The 22,119-nt window shown below is 52.8% G+C and overlaps 1 protein-coding gene and 1 long non-coding RNA gene across 9 annotated transcripts in view; one reads left to right on the top strand and one right to left on the bottom strand.

The window, feature by feature from the left end:
- The window catches only part of COL22A1 (collagen type XXII alpha 1 chain), a 269,313-nt gene that overhangs the window by 75,637 nt on the left and 171,557 nt on the right, over nt 1-22,119 (top strand). Inside the window, 4 exon segments of the mRNA XM_038555601.1 lie at nt 272-388; nt 3,898-3,942; nt 6,121-6,183; nt 9,346-9,384. Coding sequence (XP_038411529.1) covers nt 272-388; nt 3,898-3,942; nt 6,121-6,183; nt 9,346-9,384 — 264 coding nt within the window.
- LOC100687350 lies at nt 15,846-21,274 on the bottom strand. Of its 8 annotated transcripts, none has more exons than XR_005368809.1 (6): nt 20,845-21,274; nt 20,331-20,543; nt 18,741-18,861; nt 16,570-16,897; nt 16,384-16,463; nt 15,846-15,968 (listed from the first exon to the last, which is right to left on the bottom strand). It is a non-coding gene; the product is annotated as an uncharacterized LOC100687350 (long non-coding RNA). The 8 variants fall into 8 exon arrangements; XR_005368810.1 differs by having other exon boundaries at nt 20,331-20,520; XR_005368805.1 differs by having other exon boundaries at nt 20,331-21,274.

Genomic DNA, 22,119 nt, shown 5'->3' with positions numbered 1-22,119 from the left:
ACCGTGGGCCCACCCTTGTCCCCATTCTGCAGAGGGTGACACTGAGGCTCAGAGGGATGCGTGGCTCCTGCACCTGCTGAGAGGCCAGCCACGTGGCTGAGGGCAGGGTGGCCCAGGCCCTTGTGACTCCAAGTCCTCAGCACCCAGGCCCTGTCGCCCGACCTGACCCGACCTCACCTCTGCTCAAGCTCAGGCTCCTTCGGTTCCCGGGGAGTGGTGCCGGCTGAAAAGTGAGGTTCGGGCCTCCTGATCCCCTGGGATTGCCTTTCAGTGCCAAGTGACCGTGCTGACGGAGCCTTCACCGCCGCCCCCGCGGCCTCCCACGCCCGGCAGTGAACAGATCGGGTTTTTGAAGACCATCAACTGCTCCTGCCCGGCTGGAGAAAAGGTACCCCCACAGCCGACCGTCGGCTGCCGGCCCGGAGCCCCCGAGCTGAGCAGGGCGGAGCGGTCAGCAGGAGCAGCGGTGCAGCTGGGAATTTCCCATCATGCATGAGGCTGGCCAGGGCAGGACGGCCCCGGGCTCTGGGGGCCTTGGGCGGCAGCGAGCCCTTCTTGCTCCTGGGACCTCTTGTTCCTTGCTGTTCCAGCTCAGAGGAGGGGAGCCCCCAGACCCGTTCCTATCCCCCTGCAGCTAATGTCTCCCTGAGGTTCCGGACTCCTGCTGGTGGGATGCCGGGTCCCTCTCCACGCCCTTGCAAGTCGTCAGAGCAGATCTGGTTTGCCAAGGAGGCTCAGCGTAGGTGACATAGAAATAGAGTTTGATGTACCTAGTTTCTGGTTTACAAGCTGGTGTTTCCATGAACACCACCAGCACCATCCACTAGCCTGGATCGAACGTCTCATTGAGTTCCCGGGGCCTTCATCTGTTCTGTTTTCCTGTAGACCAGGGGCCTTTTTGATAAGGAAAAAAAAAAAGTTTTCTACTGTTTTTGAGCAGAACAACTTAACCAAGCACACAAGGATGGTAGAAAGCAGAGCTGTGCTGGGGAAGGTCCCTGTGAGGTTCTGCTGGACCCCGTAGGCGGGGGCCGTGGCCAGCGGCCTGCAGTCATGTCCCACGCCGTACCCCCCGCCCCCAGCTCAGGGCCAGCATGCAGGAGGAGCCCAGTGGCTGCAGGGCACGAGGCAGACAGGAAGGAATGTGCAGCCACGGTGAAGTTCGCTGGAATGACACACTTTCCATGTGCACTGTCCTGGCAGGCAGGCTCCCTCCTCCCCTCCCTCCTTCCTTTCTACCCCGAGAGCCAGACCTGAAGAGACAGGGAGCCCCCAGGAACTCTGAGTCAGGTGAGGCTGGCAAACCCTGGCCCGACTTGCCCAAAGGAGCCAGCTCAGCCTTCCTGGGAGCTGAGGCTTTTTCTGGGCGGGGGTGAAGGAGGAAGCACCTTGGCCAGGTGCCCACTGGCTTAGACTGGGAGACATTGGGCAGGGAGCTGGGGTGAGCCCCCAGGACCTGGACCTCCACCCCTCCCCTGCCCCTGGGTTTCGATTAAGGGCCTCAAAGGAGAAGGGCACACATGTCATGAGGTTTGGAGGAGTAAGCGCTGCGCACAGGGCTGCTGTCCTGGGAAGGCAGCCAAAGCTGGTTCTGCTCTGTCCAGGCTTTTCCCCCACCCCGAACCAGGCTGTGCCCTGGGTGAGTCCCATTCAGGCTCCTGTGGCCCCAGGCAGGGAGGAAGGGACTCCTAGGAGAGAAGTCTGAGCTCAGGGAGGCGTCCAGCCCCTGCTTCCACTCATCTTCCCACTTTAAACACCCCCTGGTGCTCCCCTCCCACCCCCACCCCACCACCCTGTGTGGTCATAGAGGGTCCCCAGATGTCTTTCTAGCACCATCCCTCTCCACGTTGCTCCCCCAGTGTCCGGGTACCAGGAGCTGCTGGTCCCTTGGAGGGGTCACGGCCTTCCTTGTCTTGGGACATTGTCATATGTAGCGTCTGCTGGACCGCCTCCCTTATCTGGCTCATGCCGGCCATTCTCTCAAGATGTCCCCAAGGAATGCTTTCCTGAGCACCTTTGTTGTCTACATGGCTCCCTTCCCTCCCCCCCTCCCTTCCATCATTCACTGTGCAGCCATGCACCTGCTATTTCCAAGACCCTACAACCTAGTCCTCTCCCTGTGCTGCTATCTCCCGTGGCAGTGATCCCATTGAACTAAAAATGTCCACCTGTTTTTAACTTCCACAAGGTAAGTCCAGATACAGAGATCAGATCTTGACACGTCCATATGTTCAGCCATTGGTGTGTATAGTCTGACATTATTAAGTGGTGGGTCATTATTGAACTATTGGGTACGTGGGTCAAAGGGTGAAGGATGATGGGCGGGTGGGCTCTGGACAGCTGGGAGGGAGGGATGAAGGACACAGCCTGTCTCACCGGCAGGACAAGGGCTTATTTTTCAAGATGATCTGTCACCTTGCAAACTCTCAGCCTCAAAGCCTGAGCAGCATCACCCAGTAGCCCATTACTCTATTCATCAACCTTCCCTTCTGTTTGACAGTAAACAGTAAGCACCCACTGTGTGCACAACACTGAGTTTTTAAGACACGTAGCACATGGTGCCCAGAGTGCTTCAATGTGCTTTCTGGCTATGGTGCCCAGGAGCACTGAGGTGCACCCAGCCCGGGGAGCTGGCTACTGGGCCTGATTTCCATGCACAGGTGGGTGGGAAGGAGGCTTCTTCTCCCTCCCTCCAGAAGAGGCCACACGCAAGAGCTTCAACAACCACCTCATCATATGGGGTTGCCTCTGTCTCGCCGTCTTCAATTCCATAAAACATGGGGCACACGGGAGATCTGAGGGTTCTCTCCTGGGATCCCTGGTCACAGGCAGACTTGGCCTCTAGTGGTTTAAGCCTTGGATTCAGTTTTTCACTTCCATTATTCTCGTAGGTCAATGTACTTTTGGGTCCACGTTTCCATTTCTAGACCCAAACATGGTGCTTGTGAACTGTGTTCAGGCATTCCGATGGCCACCGTGTGAGCTCAAACAGACAAAATATTATCTAGCTAATTTGCATATGCAAATGACATCTATGAATGCATTTTTTTTTTTAAAAAAGAACATGTTCATGAAGTAGCTAAGTATGTAACTGTACCCAGAGCGTTTTTAATGACATGTGGTAGATGCACATAAATGGATATGGCGTCGCCTCCTTTTTACTAAGGTGGTGAGATTTATGCACTTTCAATTGTTTGGGTTCTTTTTGCTTTGTTCTTTGTTTTAAAGATTTTTATTTAGGGGATCCCTGGGTGGAGCAGTGGTTTGGCGCCTGCCTTTGGCCCAGGGCGCGATCCTGGAGACCCAGGATCCAGTCCCACATCGGGCTCCCAGTGCATAGAGCCTGCTTCTCCCTCTGCCTGTGTCTCTGTCTCTCTCTCTCTCTCTCTCTGTGACTATCATAAATAAATACAAATTAGAAAAAAAGGTTTAAGATTTTTATTTATTTATTCACAAGAGATGCAGAGAGAGAGGCAGAGACACAGGCAGAGGGAGAAGCAGGCTCCATGCAGGGAGCCCGACGCAGGACTCGATCCCGGGACTCCAGGATCGCGCCCTGGGCCAAAGGCAGGCACCAAACCGCTGCACCACCCAGGGATCCCCCCACGTGGCATTTTTAACTAAAGCAGTGACATTGTCGGGGTAAAAGTAGCCTGTGGGTACCATCTTGTTTGTCCCTGTCTTTAGTCCACCAATGACGATGCTAAAGTACCCCGTGTACTTGGAGTTCGTGAACAGGGGCTCGCAGCCGCAGGAAGCCCCGTCCAGCTGCTGACCACACGTGGCTCGCTCAGAGACTGGCTTAGGAGCCTGCGGAGGGCTGGCCAACTGCAGAAGGCAGAGGGGGGAAATGAAATAGAGCCTTACTTCTTGTTTCTTCTGTCCTTCTTCCTCTAGGGTGAAAAGGGCTCTGATGGCCCCGTGGGACTCCCTGGCCCAAAGGTCAGTACAGGCGCAGCTCAGGGGTGCTTTGCGGCCCACGGTGACCTTGGCTGTGCACTCTATGGAGAGATGAAGTGTCATATTAGATGACTGTCCTGCGGTGTTTGTTCTGAGCTTGTTGACGTGAAGTCTGGAGCCTCTGTTTCTCTGTCTGAGGACCTGAGCTAGAAGGGTTTGGGTCAGAAAGTCCTGGCTCCAGTCCCATTTGCCCCAGTGGGCTGACCTCTCTGTGGTCAGCTAATTCTGCATCAATCCTTTTTGGCTTCTGTATTCCAGAAACTTTGGGGCTTGGGCTTCTAAGAGTCTATTTAGCCTGCATGTAGTATTTCTTTAAGTTGCATGAAATTCTTCTTGCACAAATTTTCTGAACTCACTAGTTGCTGGAAGCCAGGTGCCTCCTCGAGGGCCACCTCCATCTTCCATCATGCAGCTCCCTCTCTGTTTCCATCGCTCCGCTGGCTGCTTGCATTTCCAGAGCTGGACAGGGCTGCCTTCTCACATCGTTACTTTGGTCTCAGAAAGCTGGGACCCAGAGAGATGTGACTTGGTCACACAGGCGGGCAGAAGAGCTCAGCACAATCCAGAAGCCGTTACCTGGCCTGGTGTTTGAAAGAAGGGCTGAGTGTGGTGGTGGAAATGCCCAGAGAGGATGCCTCCCCTTCTATCTCTCTGTCTTCCATCTCCCCTTCCATCTCTTTGCCTCTCTCTCCCTCCTTTCTCTCGCTACTCCCCTCTGCCGCCACTCTGCTGGGCTGGGGAGCATGGACACACACGCGCGTGCGCACACACACACACGCACATGCACACGCACCCCACCTGATGGGCTCCCCTCCCTTGGTGCCAAAGGAGAGCAATTCAGAGTGGTCCTGGGTGCCAGGTGGCCCTTGTGAGAAGGAGCCCAGGGGTTTATGCCTCACTGAGCAGCCCCCAGGCTGTCACCTCAGCTTCTCAATTGTCAGATGGAAGAAGAGAGCAAAGGTGAGAAGGTTTGTCTAACGCAGCGGTTGTCTATGGAAAGACCGTGTCGTGTGGTGGTTGGACAGACCCAGGGCTGAGCAGCCACTTCAGCAGGGAGGACGAGGCCGGGGGCAGGAATGCCAGGGAAGGACAAAGACACCGACACATAGAGGGGAGTGTGGCTCCTTGGAGAGGATTGGAGGTCCTGGCTCTTCAGCCTCACCGGTCACATTGTCCCAATCTAAGGTTGAGACTCCAGGTGAACACCTGTGGCTCCCAGTGGCCCCATTTACCCAGTCACGTGTCACGGTCTGGAGACTCCAGGTGCCAAAGCCCATTTGGGCGCAGGAACATTCCAGTGAATGAGGGAGCCCTGTCCCCAGGGACCACAGGCCGGTGGCAAGAGAAAATTGACAGAGGAATAGGGTCCCCTGTGGGGACAGCCAGGGTGGAGGGGCCCAGGGGTCCAGCAAGATATGCGGGAGCTGCTCGGGATAAAGAAGGCAGGGCAAGGCCAGGACGGGCCAAGGGAGTGGCCCAAGCAAACTAGCTATTTGTCCTGAGAGTGTATGAGGTGGGGGTGAGCCCAGATGAAATTGCACACCAAGACGGGAGAAAAACAGACAATACTGAGGGCTCCTGTGCTGTGCACCCAAGCCTGTCGTGGATTGGATCATGGCAAGGGAGGAGACAGCTCCACCCCACATGCAGCCCTGGTGAATTTTCTCCCCTTGCAAACACTCTTTGCTCCTCTGCTCACCCACCCCATCTTCACGGAGGGCCCGGGGCCTTGTGGGCACACTGGGACGTACAAAGAGCATAATCAGGGGACCCAGGCTGACTTCTGGCAATTTTCAAAGCACCTCATGCTTTCAGTGTTATGTGTGCTCATGACAACGTGCCCATTTCACAGAGGAAGAGCCTACGGCCCACGGAGTAATGATGCTTTCACAAGAAGCAGCAGAGCGGGAGTTTGAACTCTGGGGCTTCTCACCCCCCTTCTTGGGGCTGGGCCATTCCTGGGGACGAACGCATTTTGCGTTCACCCACTCACTTTCTCAGGATGTTCTTAGTTCTGGAATGAAGACGTTGGGAAAAGTATATAGATGCTTCCTCCTTCTCTGGGGGTGGGAAGCGTGGCCTCACTGTGCACTTGGCAGTGACAGAGTCAGCCTGTCACAGGACCTGACCCAGGGCTCTTCTCTGGTTTCCACTCTGCAGGGAGACATGGGAGCCACTGGGTTGCTCGGAGCTCCTGGACCCAAGGGAGAAAAAGGCGACATGGTGAGTATAGGGCTGGTGTGGGCGACCCCATGCTTCCCCTAGCGAGCTTGTCCACTAGAATGCATTGAACACCTAGTCGAAGCCAAACAGAGCTACACACTGCCTTCGGAGGTCCAAGCTCCTCTCCGTGGGCTCGGGAGTTCCTCCCAAGGTGGCCCCAGCTGTCGCTCTAGCCCTGTCCTGCACCCCCATCACCACCCCTGGGTTCTGTGCACCCAGATTGGCAGCCTGGAGTCCCCAAACTGTTCACTTCACACCGGCCACTGCACATGCTCTTTCCTCTACCAGGAATAACTTCGCTGTCTTTCCACGCCTGGATTTCCCCTCGCCTCTTCTTTCTGACTGGCTCTTATCTCCTTCCCATTCCGACTGAACTGTGTGTGCTTCCCCAGAATATCCCAGTGACCCACAGGAAAAGAAGCAGGGAACAGGGGCTGCCTGGGTTGGGGAGCAGGGATTGGATGAGCAAACAGAACCTGCAAAGTAGCCATCACAGTGATAGACGACAAAGGGAAATCATTCTTAAAGGAGGCAAGGCAGGTCTTGTGACAGCATGTCAGCAAACACAGCATATCCATAGAAGGAGAAATTTCTAAAGAAAAAAAAAAATCCTGGAAATTCTAGAGCTTAAAATTACAACTGGAAGGGAAAAAAGGGGAATCAGTGGAGAGGCTCAACAGTTAGGTATGAACTGGCTGAAGGAAGAGCCAGCGTTCTTGCAAACAGCTCAACAGTGATTATGTAATCTGAAGACTAGAGAGAAAAAGGAAGGCAGGAAAATGAGTAGAGCCTTGGGGTGCAGAGTGCACTTAATGGGAATGCCAGAAGGAGGGAGGCAGGAGAAGAAAGTGTAGTCAAGGAAATAATGGTGGGGGAAAAAAATCCCGAATTTGGTGAAAGGCAGTAATCTACACATTCAAGAAGCTCTGTGAACTCTAATCAGGATGACACAAAGAGAGCTATTCTAGAAAGATTGTCGCCAAAATGCCAAAAGACAAACTTTTGAAAGCAGCATGAGGAAAAATAAAATGAGTCAACGTGTTCAGAGAAAGGGCAGTAAGATCATTCACTGACTGACTGTCAGGGATGGTGGAGGCCAGAGTACAGTGGATGACAAGCTCAAAGTGGTCATCATGACAGTGTGCATTTGGGCGTCCAGCAAACAGGTGTAGTAACAGGCATGAGATCGGGGGAAGAGGCACTGGAACCACGTAGGGAAGCGGGTCTTTAGAAATCTCAGTGGAATTAGTATGAATCTGAAGTAGGTCGTGATAAGATACGGTGTGTATGGTAATCCCAAGAGCAACCTCTACCCAAATGGTTCAAAATGTACAGGGGAAGTGCCACTAAAGAGACTAAAATGTAGCACTAAAAAATACTTAATGCAAAAAACAAAACCAAAACCAAGCCATAAAGAAAAAATAAAAGACAGGAGGCAGAAATGAAAAGTAAGATGCATACATAAAACTCACTCTGTCGGTAATCATGCTATATTTTCAGGCTGACACAAAAATAAGACCCAACTCTATTGTGTCTACAGGTTATATCCTTTCTATTTATTTTTTTAAGATTGTATTTATTTATTCATGAGAGAAGCGAGAGAGAGAGAGAGAGAGAGAGGCAGAGACACAGGCAGAGGGAGAAGCAGGCTCCCTACGGGGAGCCCGATCCAGGACTCGATCCGTGGACCTCAGGGTCACGACCTGAGCTGAAGGCAGATGCTCAACCACTGAGCCACTCAGGTGCCCCAGGAAATACACTTTAGACTCAAAGATGCAAATAAGTTGAGAGTAAAAGGATGGAAAGTATAAATTTTGAAAATAGAAAACCTAAAAATTCAGAGTGACCGTGCTAATACCAGACAAAATAGACTCTAAAACCCAAAATTTCCAGAAAGAAAGAGGGTGTCTTATGTTGATTAAACTGTCAGTCTTTCAGAAATTGAGAGCAGTTATAGACATATGTGCACCTCGCAGGAGCCCCAAATATATGAGGCAAAATGTGACATAATTGAAGAGAGAAATAGGTAAGTCAGTGGTGATGGTTAGAGACCCAAGGACCTCACTGGTAGTGATGGGTAGAGTGGCCAGGAAGCCGGAGAAATTGGGACTCTTGGGCATCGCTGGTAGAAAATGGTGCCTCTGCTTTGGAAAACAGTCTGGCCGTCCTTAAAAGGCTGAACAGAATCACCGTGTGACTCAGCAATCCACTTCTAGATACGTACCCGAAAGAAATGAAGACATATGCTCGTATGGAACCTGTACACAAATGCTCAGCGCAGCATTACTCATAATAACCAAACGGTAGAAACGACCTAAATGTTCATCACATGACGAACGGATAAACGAGATGTGTGTTACCTTCAAGCCGTGGCAGGTTATTCTGCAGTAGGACGGAGTGTCGATCCATGATACACATGGGTGGACTTTGAAAACACTTTGCTGAGAAGTCACTGGCTGCGAAGCCAGCTCCAAAAGCCCACATATCATATGATTCTGTGTATATGAAATGTCTAGGAGAGGCAACCCTATAAGGATAAAATAGATTTGTGTTTGCCTTGGGTGGGAGGTGGGAGGGCAGGGGCGGGGGTGGCCACTTGAGGGTGTGCAGTTCTTTCTCAGCTGATGAACACATCCTAAAGTTGATTGTGGTGCTTGTTAAAACTCTGTAAATACACTGAAAACTATTGCATTGTGTACTTTAGGTGAGTTGTGTAGTAGGTGGATGACGTCTCAGTAAAGATGACATCTAAGGAAGATTACTGTTTTTTAAAGATTTTATTTATTTATTCATGAGAGACACAGAGAGGGGCAGAGACACAGGCAGAGGAGAAGCAGGCTCCATGCAGGGAGCGCGATGTGGGGCTTGATCCCAGGGCCCTGGGATCATGATCTGAGCCAAAGACAGACGCTCAGCCACTGAGCCCAGAGCTAAAAGGAGACGCTCAACCACTGAGCCATCCAGACATCCCGACATCTAAGTAAAATTAAATGGGGTTATACCCACGAGAATGAACCCCCAAGTAAGGGTTATCATCCCTTTTGTAAGATGCTGGGCAGAGCTGATGACAACCCTTTCAGACCCTAGGTGGTGCTTCCATGCGTGACATCATACATGGAGATGCTCTGTAGTAAATCTTGACCCCCTGCTTTCCTTTTCTAGGGCAGAGGACCTTTTTTCCCAGGAGAGAAGGGTGAAAAGGTAAGCATCTCCCTTATATCGCTCTTCCTGGGGCTGTGCAGCTGGCCAGAGAGTAGGATGAGGTGGAGAGGATCTGCGTTTGGGAGAGGAGGTGCCACCATTGTGCTGCCTGTAAGATCCGAGCAGAGAGCAGAGGCCTCCTGGGCTGAGCGAGGAGCCTCAGTGTGCAGGGTCCCCGGACCTGAGCGGTTGATGTGTACATCCTCGCCAGTGCTTCCCGGCAGTGACGAGCATGAGCAAACACAACTGGAGGAGAATGTTCGTGTAGGCCATGGGTGACAAGTGTTTGGAACAGAGGGTGCTCACTGGGGTGCATAGGGAGTGGGATGCAGAGCTGCAGAGGGGTCTGAGGACCAGCCTGCAGGGCGTTAGATATCAGAGCATGCTCGGGCCTCATCTGAAGTTTGGAAAGACACCGAAGGGTCTGTGCACAGTCAGACATGCAGGGAATGTTTGAGTATGAGGTGCCAGATGGGTGTGAGGGGAGAGACCAGAGGAATTTGGGGAATCGCCAAGAGACTTGTGGGAGTTCCGAGAGGAGATGACGAGGAGCTACAGGAGGAGACAGGCAGAGCAGTGGAGGAAACAGGAGACAGACCTGTACATGCTCCCCCTAAATACGAATGTTACACCTTCTTTTACCTTCATCATAACAAGCACAGATCCTAGGACCCAGGGCTTCCTTCTGAGGAGGAAAGCTTTCTTAAGTTCTTAGCCTGTAAGGAGAAATAAGAATCAGAGTGTCACTAAAATGCTATATTTCACTCCCACCAGCTATTAAAAATGTACCTCCTGTGTCCCAGGAGAGACAACCACAGGACCTCCTGGCAGGCATTTGTGCTAACATCTTGCCAGAGCGCAGGCACTTGCAGACCCAGAATGCAGTGCCCAGGGCCCTAGAGGGTTTTCCTCAGCCCCTCACATAGGGCCGGCTGTAAGAGCAGGTGCCACTTTGTTCCACGACCTTGGGAACAGCTTTCCCATGGCCAGCCTGTCCGCCCCCCCCCCCCGCCCCTTCTGGCCCCCGTAGGTACCCTTTCATTGCGTACTTTCACACCAGAGATTTACTCTCTGGAGATAAATCAAGGATGCCCAGAAGTTCAGGGCCCATGGTTCAGTCAGTGTAATTCAGAAGGGAGCCTGGAAGCACCCACGTGCCATGTTGTAGGCACAAGGTGAACTCGATTATTGTACTGCTAAATAACTCAGCGGCGTTCAGGAATGCAAAACCACATTTAGACGAATGATTAATGACCTCGAAAATGACAATAACATTTTTCTAATTTTTAACGCATGTGGGAAAATATCTATACAGTAGGAACCCAGTTGTGTGTGTGCATGTGTGCAGCTATCTGAGTCTGTGTGTGTGTGTGTGTGTGTGTGTGTGTAAGAGAGATCGAGAGATCGATTCTGGAGGTGAAGCCCCATGGTGAAACAGGGTGGAAATGCTGAGGGTATTTACTTTCTCCCCTATGCTTCTCCGTATCTTCGTTTATTCCACAGTGAACTCTTCCTTTTTACTCCCGTTAGAAGGACAGGTACACGCACACACACACAGTATCTCCTACGCAAGGATACGGAGCGGTCTGAGACCCTGGGACACCGCCTAGTGGGACACGCAGCACAGGGGGACTTTGCCATCAGTTTTCCAGTCTGGGTCTCCTGCCACCTAATGTGGGGCTGGCAGTGGCCTCCGTCCATGGTTTCTGGGTGATTTACTGGCCCAGCACCTGGAGGGAAGGCGCTCAAGTTCAGCAACTATTTTTATCTACTGGTGCTAGCCTGCTAGGTACCTGTAGGCCCGGGGCACAGGCATTAGCAGGACACCCAGATGCTCCTGTCGGGACTGGAGCTGCCGGAGCCCTTGAAGTCAGGGTGCTGGGTTGACACCAGCATGCATCTCCGGGACCAGCGTGTCCTCTGGCTGCTGAGCTGTCCGCCTGTGTTGGCGTCGCCAGGCAGGAAGTGATGGGCCTCCCTTCTCCTGTGAGCAGCAGGTGCATCTCAGCCTTGTCTGTTCTGGTTTAGCTCGGAACGGGCAGCCTTATTCTCCTGATGGCTGCAGGCACCTCCCCGGTGCCCCCCGGATCCCCGCCTACAGCACCAGAGTCGGGACCTGGCCAGGTCACAGGTGCAGCCAGGGAGCCCTCCTCACATCCTTGGGGCTTGGCAGGACAGATGGGCAGCCGCACAGACTCCAGCATTTCTGGCTCTGTCCTTGGTTGACATTCTCTTGCAGTGGAACATTTTTAGCAAAATCTGAGTCTCTATTCTGTCCCATATTAGCTGTGTGATTCGGGGTGAGTCACCTCCCTCTCTGGGCCTCTGCTTCCTCATCTGTAAGAACGAGGGGGTGGGATGGGATGATGCATAAAGGCCCTTGCAGGCGGCAGCTCTGAGACTTGGTGATCAGCCCACCCCAGCTGGAGCCCCTGGGACTCTTCTGTCTACACCCCCAGCCCCCCAAGGATGAGGCGAGGCCAGGGTGGGTCAAGAGGACTGATAGAGTCCACAGAGCAGAGGAGGCCACCGGTGACTAATGCACTTGGACAGGGCCCAACACACCGGCTTGCCCACTTGAATCGTCTCTCCATAGCAAGTGCATCATACGAGGGGATTGGATGACTGCAGCCCAGTGGGTTCAGGAATCGTGTTTCTCTGATTGTGCTCATGTGTCCTGTATTCCTGGCATGTAGTTAGCCACTGTGATGATGTGTGAGGCCTGATGTGCCCTGTACCTTATGTCTCATGATGAAGACAGTGCTTTAGGAGGGCACTGCTTATGCCCATTTCACAGATGGGAAGAACAAAGCTTAGTGGTCAAGTGACTGGCCCAAGGTCATAGGTGAGTGGGATGGTAGGAAACACAATCAGTGGTTATTGCAAAAGCGAAGGGAAGCTGCAGGGCTGATTGAAGCTCCCCTTCCTCAGCCACTCAGGAAATTGGCTCCCAGAGAAGGTAGGGGACGGGCCCCAGGTCGCACAGCTTAACAGCTGTCGGAACTCCTGGCCTCCTGACTCTCCTGGGCTCCCCATCAAATGCCCAAGACCATTGAGTGGCGCCACGTACCTCGGCTGCTTCTGCCCCTGGTCTTGGAAGCTAACCTCCTGTCTGGTTCCCATATTCACCGTAGGTTTCTTGGGGCCAGTCTTCCCCCAGTGTTTTAATATATATGAAATCAGGCTAAGGTAAGGGGGGAGCAGCCTCTGAGGGGAGGCCCTGTAGCTGCTGCCCAGAGCCCAGGCTTTGGGGCCATAAAAGGATGAGCCTCCCAAGCTTCTGGGAGGCAGCTGGCATTAAGTACCTGCTTGCCCAACAGGCGGATGGATGAGTAGATCTCGGCCCTCCGCCATCCAGGACGGAGGACCAACTCGACCCAGTGCGGGGGGTTGTGGGGTGTGGGGTGGGTCACAGAATGCGGTGCAGCAGACCCAGCTTCAGAATCTGGCCGCACCTCGTGCTGACCGCATGTCTGTCCTCAGGCTACTCTGAGCCTCAGTTTCCTTTTCTGTAAAAGGGGGGAGGGGAATGATAATGGTTCTATCACATAAGGTGGGGTGGGACTGAGGGAGGGAATGTGCATGAAGGGTTTGACGCAGCGCCTGGCACGGCGAGCTCTCGAGCTGGTGATGCTCTGTTTATGTTCCGCCCATAATTTTCAGTTAATTTGAAGCTGGCTGGGTGGTGGTGATTGGGCTGGTCGGGACCGGTTCCGGTGGAGTTGGAGGAAACAGGGAGGGGTCATGCCCTCCGTGCCCTCCGCCCTTGCTTCTTCCCTCGCAGAGCAGATTGACCAGCACAGTAAGACGCTGGCATGAGGGCTCCCTTGGGTGGGCCCCGAGCTGGTCTGGCCACCGTGGAGATGAGGTCTGTAACATTAGCCAGATCGTGAGCCCCACTGGTAGAAAAAGATTTAGAAACCACAAAAACAAGTCCAAAACGTGAGTTTCTGGTGAGCTACCAGTCGGGGTGCATCCTGAGCTGGGGGTCGCTCTGCTCTGGGGACCCAGGCCTGCCAGGGAAGAAGCCTGCTCCCTGCCCGCCACCCCCCACCCCAACCAGCCGCTGGGTTGTGTCCCTTTCCTGGGCCCACAGCGCCCTCTGCTGCCTGCGAGCCGGCGCGTCCGCTCCACTTTCCCTCTGCAGGGCTCCCCCCTCAATGTGACGGTGGGGACGTCTCTGCTGTTCCGGGGTTGTCCTCTTATTCCTTAGAAAACTGGCACCTGGGAGGAAGGAGGGAAGAGCTAGCCTCGGTTCCAGGCTCAGGTGATGGAAAGAAAGCAGGTTCAGGGAGTTGGGCACACGTGGTTTGGCTCCCAGCTCTGCAGTGGCTGGGTGACCTTGGGCTGCTGTCTCCCTGAGAGCCTCAGCTTCTCATCTGTAAAGTGGGAACATTGATGTCTGTTGTAGGTAGGGCTGTTGTGGGGATTACAGGGGGTTAGTAATGCCTGAGAAAGCACCTGGCTTCATCCCTGGCACGTGCTCGGCACGTGTAAAAACGCTGTCCCTTGCCTTCCTTGTGTTTTTTCTGCTAGACGCTACTGCTAACATCCATACAAGAGTGACATGCGTTTCTTTAAAAGATAGTATTTAAGGACCCAGGACAGGAGCAAGGGTGTGAGTTCACAGAGCTCTAAAACCAGGTTGGTTAGAGCCCTCCCAGGGCTCATTCACCCCCTTCTGCAGAGGAGACATGCACAAACTCAGAGTGTGATCTTCTTACCTGGAGCAGCCAGGTTGTGGCCTCCATCCCCCACACTGTTGTGCACACTGAGGACCCTGCCTGGGCCCTAGGGGACGGAGGAGCAGAGGATGCTCACGTCGGCACAGCACACTGAGGTTTTCCTAGGATACTCCGTGTTACAGTGCATGATGGTGGTGGTCGTGGGGGTGCAGTGCTACAAAATGAGATTTAAAAAATGTCTAGGAAATTATCATGAGCATAATTCATATGAAGGGTGAAACAGAAGCAGGAACAAAATTACCATGAGCTGACTCCATTTTTTATAAGTGCTCCTGACAACTATGACGGCGACAACCTCACGGAGCATCGCATCACAGCAACCGGATGGGCACAAGTGAGAATTAGGAACATCTTGCCACAGGGAGCTAGGCATGCGACGTGACGCAATGAGATACAGCCTAGGAAGCCCCATGTTGCTCACGCATAAAAGGGCGCATGCGCAGGGCAGACAGCACACCTGGGTAGTGGGATTTGGCGGGGGGGGGGGGTCTTGTTAATTATTCTTGATGCTACCACATCTGTAGACATTTAACAAAAGACTAAGTCTTAATATAATGAAAATCCTTTTAAATACAGGGTGTTCATAATTGTTTATGCATGAAATCCCAAAATGGTGTAATTTTGGAGGAAAGTGCTCTCTCTCCCAGCAAGGGGGAGGGGGAGGTCTGCTGAGCACTGGATGCGTGACGGCCAGTGGGTCCAGAAGGTGGAACATGGCAGTGGCTGAGGGTAGGGCATTGGGACCTGCCGCATAAGCGTGGTGGGTGGGCGGGGGGCATTCTCTACAGTTCTCAGTATCTCAGTTTACCTGGAAGATACTAGAACCGACCGTGTGTGTTCTCCTTCCATGGCCCTGAGGGCTCAGTGAGGGTATCCAGGTATTTAGTAGGCACCTGCTAAATAACGGCTTGGGCAAGCATTAGCAAGAATGAGGTGCAAGCTCTCCGGGCACGGAGTCCCCGAGCACGGTGACCAGTTCGGGCACATTATCTAAGCTGGCTCAAGCCAGACAAACTCAGCACTTTTGCTTCGAAGCCTAGAGACAGATGTTCTTTCCCCTGGGCTCACGGCCGTGAGGATGAGGACCTTGACATCCCTGCAGCCATTTTGCTGCGGTGAAGTGAGCCAGTCGGCGCAGGGCGAGGGGATGCTCAGAGGTTGGGCTTCAAATGGATCCTTGTCGGTGATATTGCTGAGTGATCACTCAGCAGGCAGCGTCTCCAGCTGCTCAGATACACAACGCGATGCTTTGCTTGCCAGTGTTATTCTCCTTATGACCAGCTGCTGGTCTTAATATTAAAATTAGAGTGGGGTTGGGGTCCAGAAGGGGCCTCAGGTGGGACTGGCCGAGATCAGGAGGTGGGGTAGGGCTCCATTTCTCCGGGGTGGAGCACAGTAGGGGACAGCGTAGGGAGAGGGCTCCAGAGCCCCTCATCAGCCCGGATCCCACCCTATAGGCAGCAAGGGCACCTGAGACCTGCAGGGGATGAAATTGGGGCAGAGTGTCCTGTAAAGCCGTGCTTGGGTCAGCAACTCAGTACTCAGCATTTGGTAGAAGGGAAAAAAAACCCAAAAACAACAACAACCAGAAACTCCTGTCTTAAGCATTTCCACAGAAATCCATATGGCAATAAATAAAAGTTCCTATGGATTTTGTGCTCAGATTCCACAGTGTGGTACACCAGGAAAAAATATATATATATATACACAAGTGAATTTAAGAAACTCAGCTGAATTTTATTGGGCTGGCTGGCTTAGTAGTGGGCAGAGGTTTAGGCCATACAAACATCAGTTCCTCATCTTTTATGGTTTTCTTCAGTTCTTGTCGGGGTCATAAACCTGACAGGACAAACGTGGTAAAAGAGGAATCTGAGTCGAACGAGTGGCCCAGATGCCGCCTTCTCAAAACTTCAGCTGAATGCCCTGAAGAGGATGCCAGAGCTGTGAGCTGCGAGCCCGAGCATACTCGAGGAGAGTCTTCATGTGATGGGGCATCACAGGCTCATGAAGTATGATGCCAAGTGGGAAAGTGAGGAAGGAACCCGAGGCCGTCGTGGTGAAGTTAAGAAGGGGTGTTGGGAAGCCAGGTTCATAGGGGCCAGCGGAGGCAGCCTGGCCCCCCAGGTTCTGTACATGTTCCCTTAAGGACGAAGCAGGCCCTTCCACTTCTCTGTGGACCGTGAAGCATCCAGCCTCTCAGGAAAGGCCCCTGGCTTCAGGAAAATGGGGGACCCACCTGCCCAAAAACACCTACCAGCAGTGGGGCCTGATGCCTGGAAATCCTGAGTTCCAAGGATCTGTCCTCTGGCTTACACTCGCCGTCCTGTTGGAAATCTGCAAGTGCAGGTGAATTTGCGTTTGATTCTAAAATGGGACAGATTCCCTGTTGACCACTGTGCAGCGCCACGTAAAGTCCACGCATTTGGAGTGCACTTCTCACCTGCTGTGTGGGGCCCCAAGAGACCCTTCCTCTGCATGTCTGGTTCCAATTCTGGGTTCACGTTTCCCGGGATCTTGCCTCAGTATTCCTCCCCACCGAGACTGCTTCCTCCTTGTGCATCCACCATGGCCCTCTGCGTCCTGAAATACCAGGGATGCTTCTGACCCAGTAACCTTTGAGCCCTCACGCAGGGAGCCAGGAAGTCCCAAAGACACCGTCTCATTCCTTCCTTCCAGTGAGCTCAGATGGAAGGGGGCATTGCCCCCATTTCATGGAAAAGCCACTGAGACTTGGGAAACGCACACATTGATATTCTCACTGTAAGAAGCTGTAGGAAGAGGACAACATAGTTTATAATAGCTCCGGCTTGTTCAAAATCCTAACAGCTGCCCATTTAGGGGCAGGCAGGGCTCCTGGGGACTGGAGAGGGAAAGCAAAATGGGGGACACGAGCCTTGACATATGATTACTGCAACCTATTTGCACTTGAGAGCAAAAGTGGCATGCCCAGAGGATGATGAAGAGTGTGCAGGAAAAAAGTCACTCTGGCCACTGCACAGCTTAGAGGGCAGAGCAGGTAAGAGCTAGAAGGGACATTCCCATTCAGGCCTGATCTGAGCTCACCCAGGGCCCTTTCTGTGAGGCAGTCACAGCAGTGCCTGGGGTCCCCCTGAAGGGGACAGTCACACCAACCCTCACAATGGCACCACTCTGATGCCAGCATGACAGCCACTCTGTGTGCTGTCTCCAAGGTAAAAGGCCGGGTCTCCCCCCCCCCACCCCCCGAACTAGTTCATTCTTTGGTGTCTTTCAAGGGCAGCCTTGATCTGAAATAGCAAGTTGAGATTTCATGGAGTCTCTACAGAATGGATTGCAGGATTGGTGGGGAAAGAAGAGAGGGCCCTGCCAAATAGGGATTTTCTTCCTGGTGCCTCTTTTCCAGACCAGGGACCAAGAAAGGTCTCCAGAAACCAGGAGATGATTCTCTACATGAGGGGTTTCTGGTATAAGCGGAAAATGTGGCATCGCAAGGGGTAGTGAGCACGCTTTTATTTCACGGATCCTGAGAGAATGGGATGGAGACATTGGCAGTCAGAGCCATGCAGAATTCAGTGGCCGACCCATGGTGATTTTATGTGGAACAGTGTTGTGACTTGGTCTCAAAGAAAGTGCCATGTGGTGGTCTTATTGAGCTTTTGATATGTGCCAGGCTGTTGGGTTTGAGTATCAGCCTCCTGCAGCCCCTGACGGAGTCTGGGCCATGCCTCTGGTCCCATAGTGACCCACTCCTACCCATTACACTGCCCAGTGCCAGTTCTCTGGCCTTCTCTGAAAGCAGGTGCTGGTATCTGGGAAGCCTTGACCCTCAAAAACCGTGTCCCTGTGGGAATCAACTTATTTTATGTCGTGACCTCATCGTAGAGCTTCTTAGCCATAAAATATAAATTATACGTGTGTGTTTGTACATGTGAAACTTCTAAGATATATTTATGCCATTGCTTCTAGCGCTGGGTCCCTTTCTCTTTGCTCACGGCTGACTTAATCAGCAGCCCCATCTCCTATTCTTAGCCTGTGCATTAATGTGCATTATTCATGGTTATCGAGTTGGATAACTGTGGTTGAAGGCCTCCTATTTTTATAATAATTAAAGGGTTTAGGGGGAAAATATGTTTAGTTGCTTATGTGCCCTCAAGTAGCCTTGTGGGGTTGGGGGCAAAACGCGGAGGGCGTCCCCAGGCGGGAGACCCTGTCCGTGGTGCTGAAGGGAGCGTTGGGGAAGTTTTGAGTTCACGGGATCTCACAGACACTCAGGCACCTGCCAAGCCTAATGGACCAGTTACAGGACCGAGGGCTTTGTACAGGAGGCAGGAGTATTTGTGGGAAGGGCAAATGCTGGGCTGCTCGATGGTGGGACGGGGTGGGGGTGGAGGGGCAGGGGAGGCTGAGGACGTGGACCCTGGACACAGACTGGTGACTTCAGACCCGCTCAGCCACTTGGCAGCTGTGCCATACCATGCAATTCCTCAACCCCTTAGCCCTTACTTTATTCTTCTATAAATTGGCAACCCTAATACTCCTCATCTCAGAGGGTTTCTGTGAGGATGAAATGAGCTAATGAAAATAAATGACTTATATTTGTAAAAAGTGTTCATAAATGTTAAGTATAATTACCATTACACCAGCGTAGGGTTACATTTTTTTTATACACCAGATGACGTCTTCTGCATCCTGGGCATCGGGGAGGTCTTGTCCCCAGGGGCGGCCGACAGCTGCAAAATGTTGGGGCTCCTGCCTACCCCCAAGGTGGGGAGGGGTGGGCTCTGTAACTCTGCAAGCCTCGGGAAGCCTGGAGAGTTATTGGAAATTGTGCTCCTGGTGGGCTGATCACACTATGGGGCGTCCTTTCCTTGCCTTGGTTCATGTAGAATAATTTGTAGATCATGTGAGAATATAACAGTACCTGGTATTTATAAGCACTGTGGTCTGCCAGGATGCCTGCAACATGCTCTTTAGCTTGGAGGCAACTAGGCCTGCCCTCATTTTAGAAGTGTATTAACCATGTGACCAAGAACCAAGTGAGTTGACCTCTGTGTGTGGCCGAGCCAGGAACTGTGTTCACGTTTTCTACCCCCCCCGCCCGACCCCCAGCTGGCATTTATCAGTGCTGGGCCATAGTTCTCAGATTTGACAGCATCCGAATCACCTGGAGTGCTTTTTAAACCAGCTTGCTGCTCCCCCCGCTCCCCCCGCTCCCCCCGAGCATCTGGTTCTAACAAGGCCCAGGGGATGCTGCTGCTGCTGCCGGTGCAGGAGCCACACTTCGAGGACCGCTGCCCAGAGGACTCCTCCGACCCCACCTGCACGACCCACTCTGTTTCTAACAGGTGAAATAAGAGGAATGCTTACATGTACCTCTAGGGATGAGGCAATCTCTTTGTCAACATTTAGGAAAAGCCCTGATAGTTAATTAACCAAAAGCACAGGGGAAGCGTCTGAGCTCTCTTTTCTCTATATTTTGCCCAATGAGATAATCATGTAATTCCTGGAGCTCCGGTTCTGAAAGCAGGCATGGGCAGATAGTTGCTGCCACAGGTTACCGTCCCTGGGGGGCTCCCGGTGAGACCGTGAAGGCAGCGTGTGTGCTTGTGTGTGTGGAGAGTGGCCAGAGAGGTCCACCTAGATGTGGCACCAACGCTCTGAGCATGAACTGGGGGAAGCCTCTCTTCCCCAAGCCCTCGTTATCTCCTGTAACGGGTTTCATATGCATCATCTATTGTCATCCTCTTGATCTGAGTGACTGCCCTTTCGTGGGTGAAGAGTGGAGGTTTGGATAGTTTACCCAAATAAGAGTTCCTGATGCTTGTTTGAACCTCCCTGTATAGGAAGCATCTCCCCAGGCACTGTCTCCATTGTCTCTTATTGACCCCCTTGGGCTAGAGGTATAGTTCTTCTCACCTGACCTGCTGCACAGGTGAAGTTGCTGAGACCCATGAGGGGAGGTCCCTTGTCCTACTCGGCTAACAGGTGGCAGAGGAGTCTAGTTCCCTTGTCTTCCCTTCTCTCTCTCTGTCTTCTTTCCTTCCTTCTGTCCATTTCTCTCCTCTTGTTATACTTTATGTGGATCCTTAGCTACACATATTCCCTTTAAAAATCTCTCTGTGCCTGACTTTACCAAGTCCCGGAGCAACTGCATTCTTCATCTCTGGTTGACCCACCCCACGGGCTACAGAACATGTTCCTCATTCTCAGTATGATACTTACAACTTGCATTTTAATGATGTCCACACCATTTTTCCCCTTCTGAAAGTAGGGTGGGTCTCTATGAAATGAGGCTCATAGAGGCCAGTGAGCTTCCTGAGGGGAGGGGGTGTGCGGCTGTTGGGGAGTCCACCTGGGGGGAACTTGGGAAGGTGGATCACAGGGCGTGGTGGTAGTGTTCTGGGAGGCCAAGCTTAGATGACACAAAAATACGAACTACTTGGGTCAGGTTGACAATTTTCCTAAGAGCAGGAACCCATCTAATAAATGCCTGGAGCTCATGAGGATTTGCAAGTGGAAATTTTCAGGGTCTATTTTGTAGCGCTGGCTTGGTTACCCTAACCACATAAAATAGAATTGAAAAGAGGTGCCATCCTCTCAGACAAGGGAAATAGTCACCTCTCAAGAGACCTCTAGTCTGTTTCTTAAACTGCAAAACAAGGGTAGCCCACCCGTCTCAAAGGGGAGGTGGCTGCTTCCATGACGTCAGCCCACCCTCTAAAACCAATTTGCCAACCTGGTGTGTCCTTGGGAGGCACAGATTCTGTAGCTAGATTTGGGGTCCCTCTTTACAGATGAAGACTGGGTATTAGAGCATCTCACTAATTAGGTGGCGACCATTAGTACTGGGTGATGGAGGGTTTGAAGCAGCAGTTGGCTGGCTCTTGAAACCTCTGTTTTTCCACAAGACCTTGCTGTTCACTGTGTGTGTCCCTGGGTGTTTTATACCTGCAAGCTTAACTTTAAGGCAGGAGGACCTCCCTGCCATCTCCCTTCACAAGCCCATGGGGCTCAGGGAGGGATTGAAACACCCACAGCACTCGTGGGGCCCGGTGCCAAGCGGTCAGTGGTAATGGGGAGGTGCTGAAGCACCAACACCCCACCCCATGGATCTCCTGTCTGGTGAATGAGAGATTCACCCAGATGTGTGTTGGGCATCTGTTGGGAAGTGTCAATAAGGCTGGAATGTGACAACCAGGCAGAGGGAAGGTTCTGGAACTCTCTGGAGTTCCTCTGGCATTGTCTCTGGTGTCCTCCCTGGCTCCCTTTATTAGACGGTCCTGGGAGCTCCAATGCCCTGCTGCCCTCCCCCCTTTATTCCCACCAAGACACCCCTTCTCCTGCCTCCAGCTGCAGCAGCCAGAAGACAGACTGGCCTTTTGAGGACCTGCCATCTGAACTGGGTAACCAACCTGTCCCACAATAGCCCTGATTGTGGAGGGAAGCACCACCCATCAAGGGCATTTCTCACCGGAGGTCCTAACTCTTCTCTGAGATCCTCCTTTTGGGAAATCTCTAACTTAGCCCTAGAGTTGTAGTGAAGCAGGAGTTAAGTAGGGGGGTGGGGGTCCCAGCATCTGCAAATGCACATGCCATCCACTCAGATGGGTGCAGGATGGGGCAGGGGATAAAACGTGGGTCTTGGGCACAGACAGGGCTACTGGGGCGCTGAGCCCACCCTATTCCTGATCACCTGCATCCCGGCCTGATGAGGAGCACCTGCCTTGGGTCAAGCACGGTCAGGTGGTTGAAGGAGCTCTGCTGCCTTCCCGGGAAGCGAGGCTGGGGGTGAGGACTCCCTGGGGAAGGGGAGTGGGTCTGGGCAGGCAGGCATGCATCTTCAGCCAGCCCACTCCTGGCCATGTCCGCAGCTGGGTGAGCTGGAGAGAGTCACGGCCCTCGGTGCCCGGCTGCCCCGTGTTGAGTGAGGACAAAGACACTTGGCCCACAGGACTGTGAGCATCCAGTGGTCCAGTGCCTGCAAACGCCTCTAAGACACGGGTTCTGGGGC

This window comes from Canis lupus, chromosome 13 (genome assembly GCF_011100685.1).
Source record: "Canis lupus familiaris isolate Mischka breed German Shepherd chromosome 13, alternate assembly UU_Cfam_GSD_1.0, whole genome shotgun sequence".
Taxonomy (NCBI): domain Eukaryota; kingdom Metazoa; phylum Chordata; class Mammalia; order Carnivora; family Canidae; genus Canis; species Canis lupus.
Note: the sequence above shows the minus strand (reverse complement) of the source record. Positions and strands in the feature narration are given on the sequence as shown.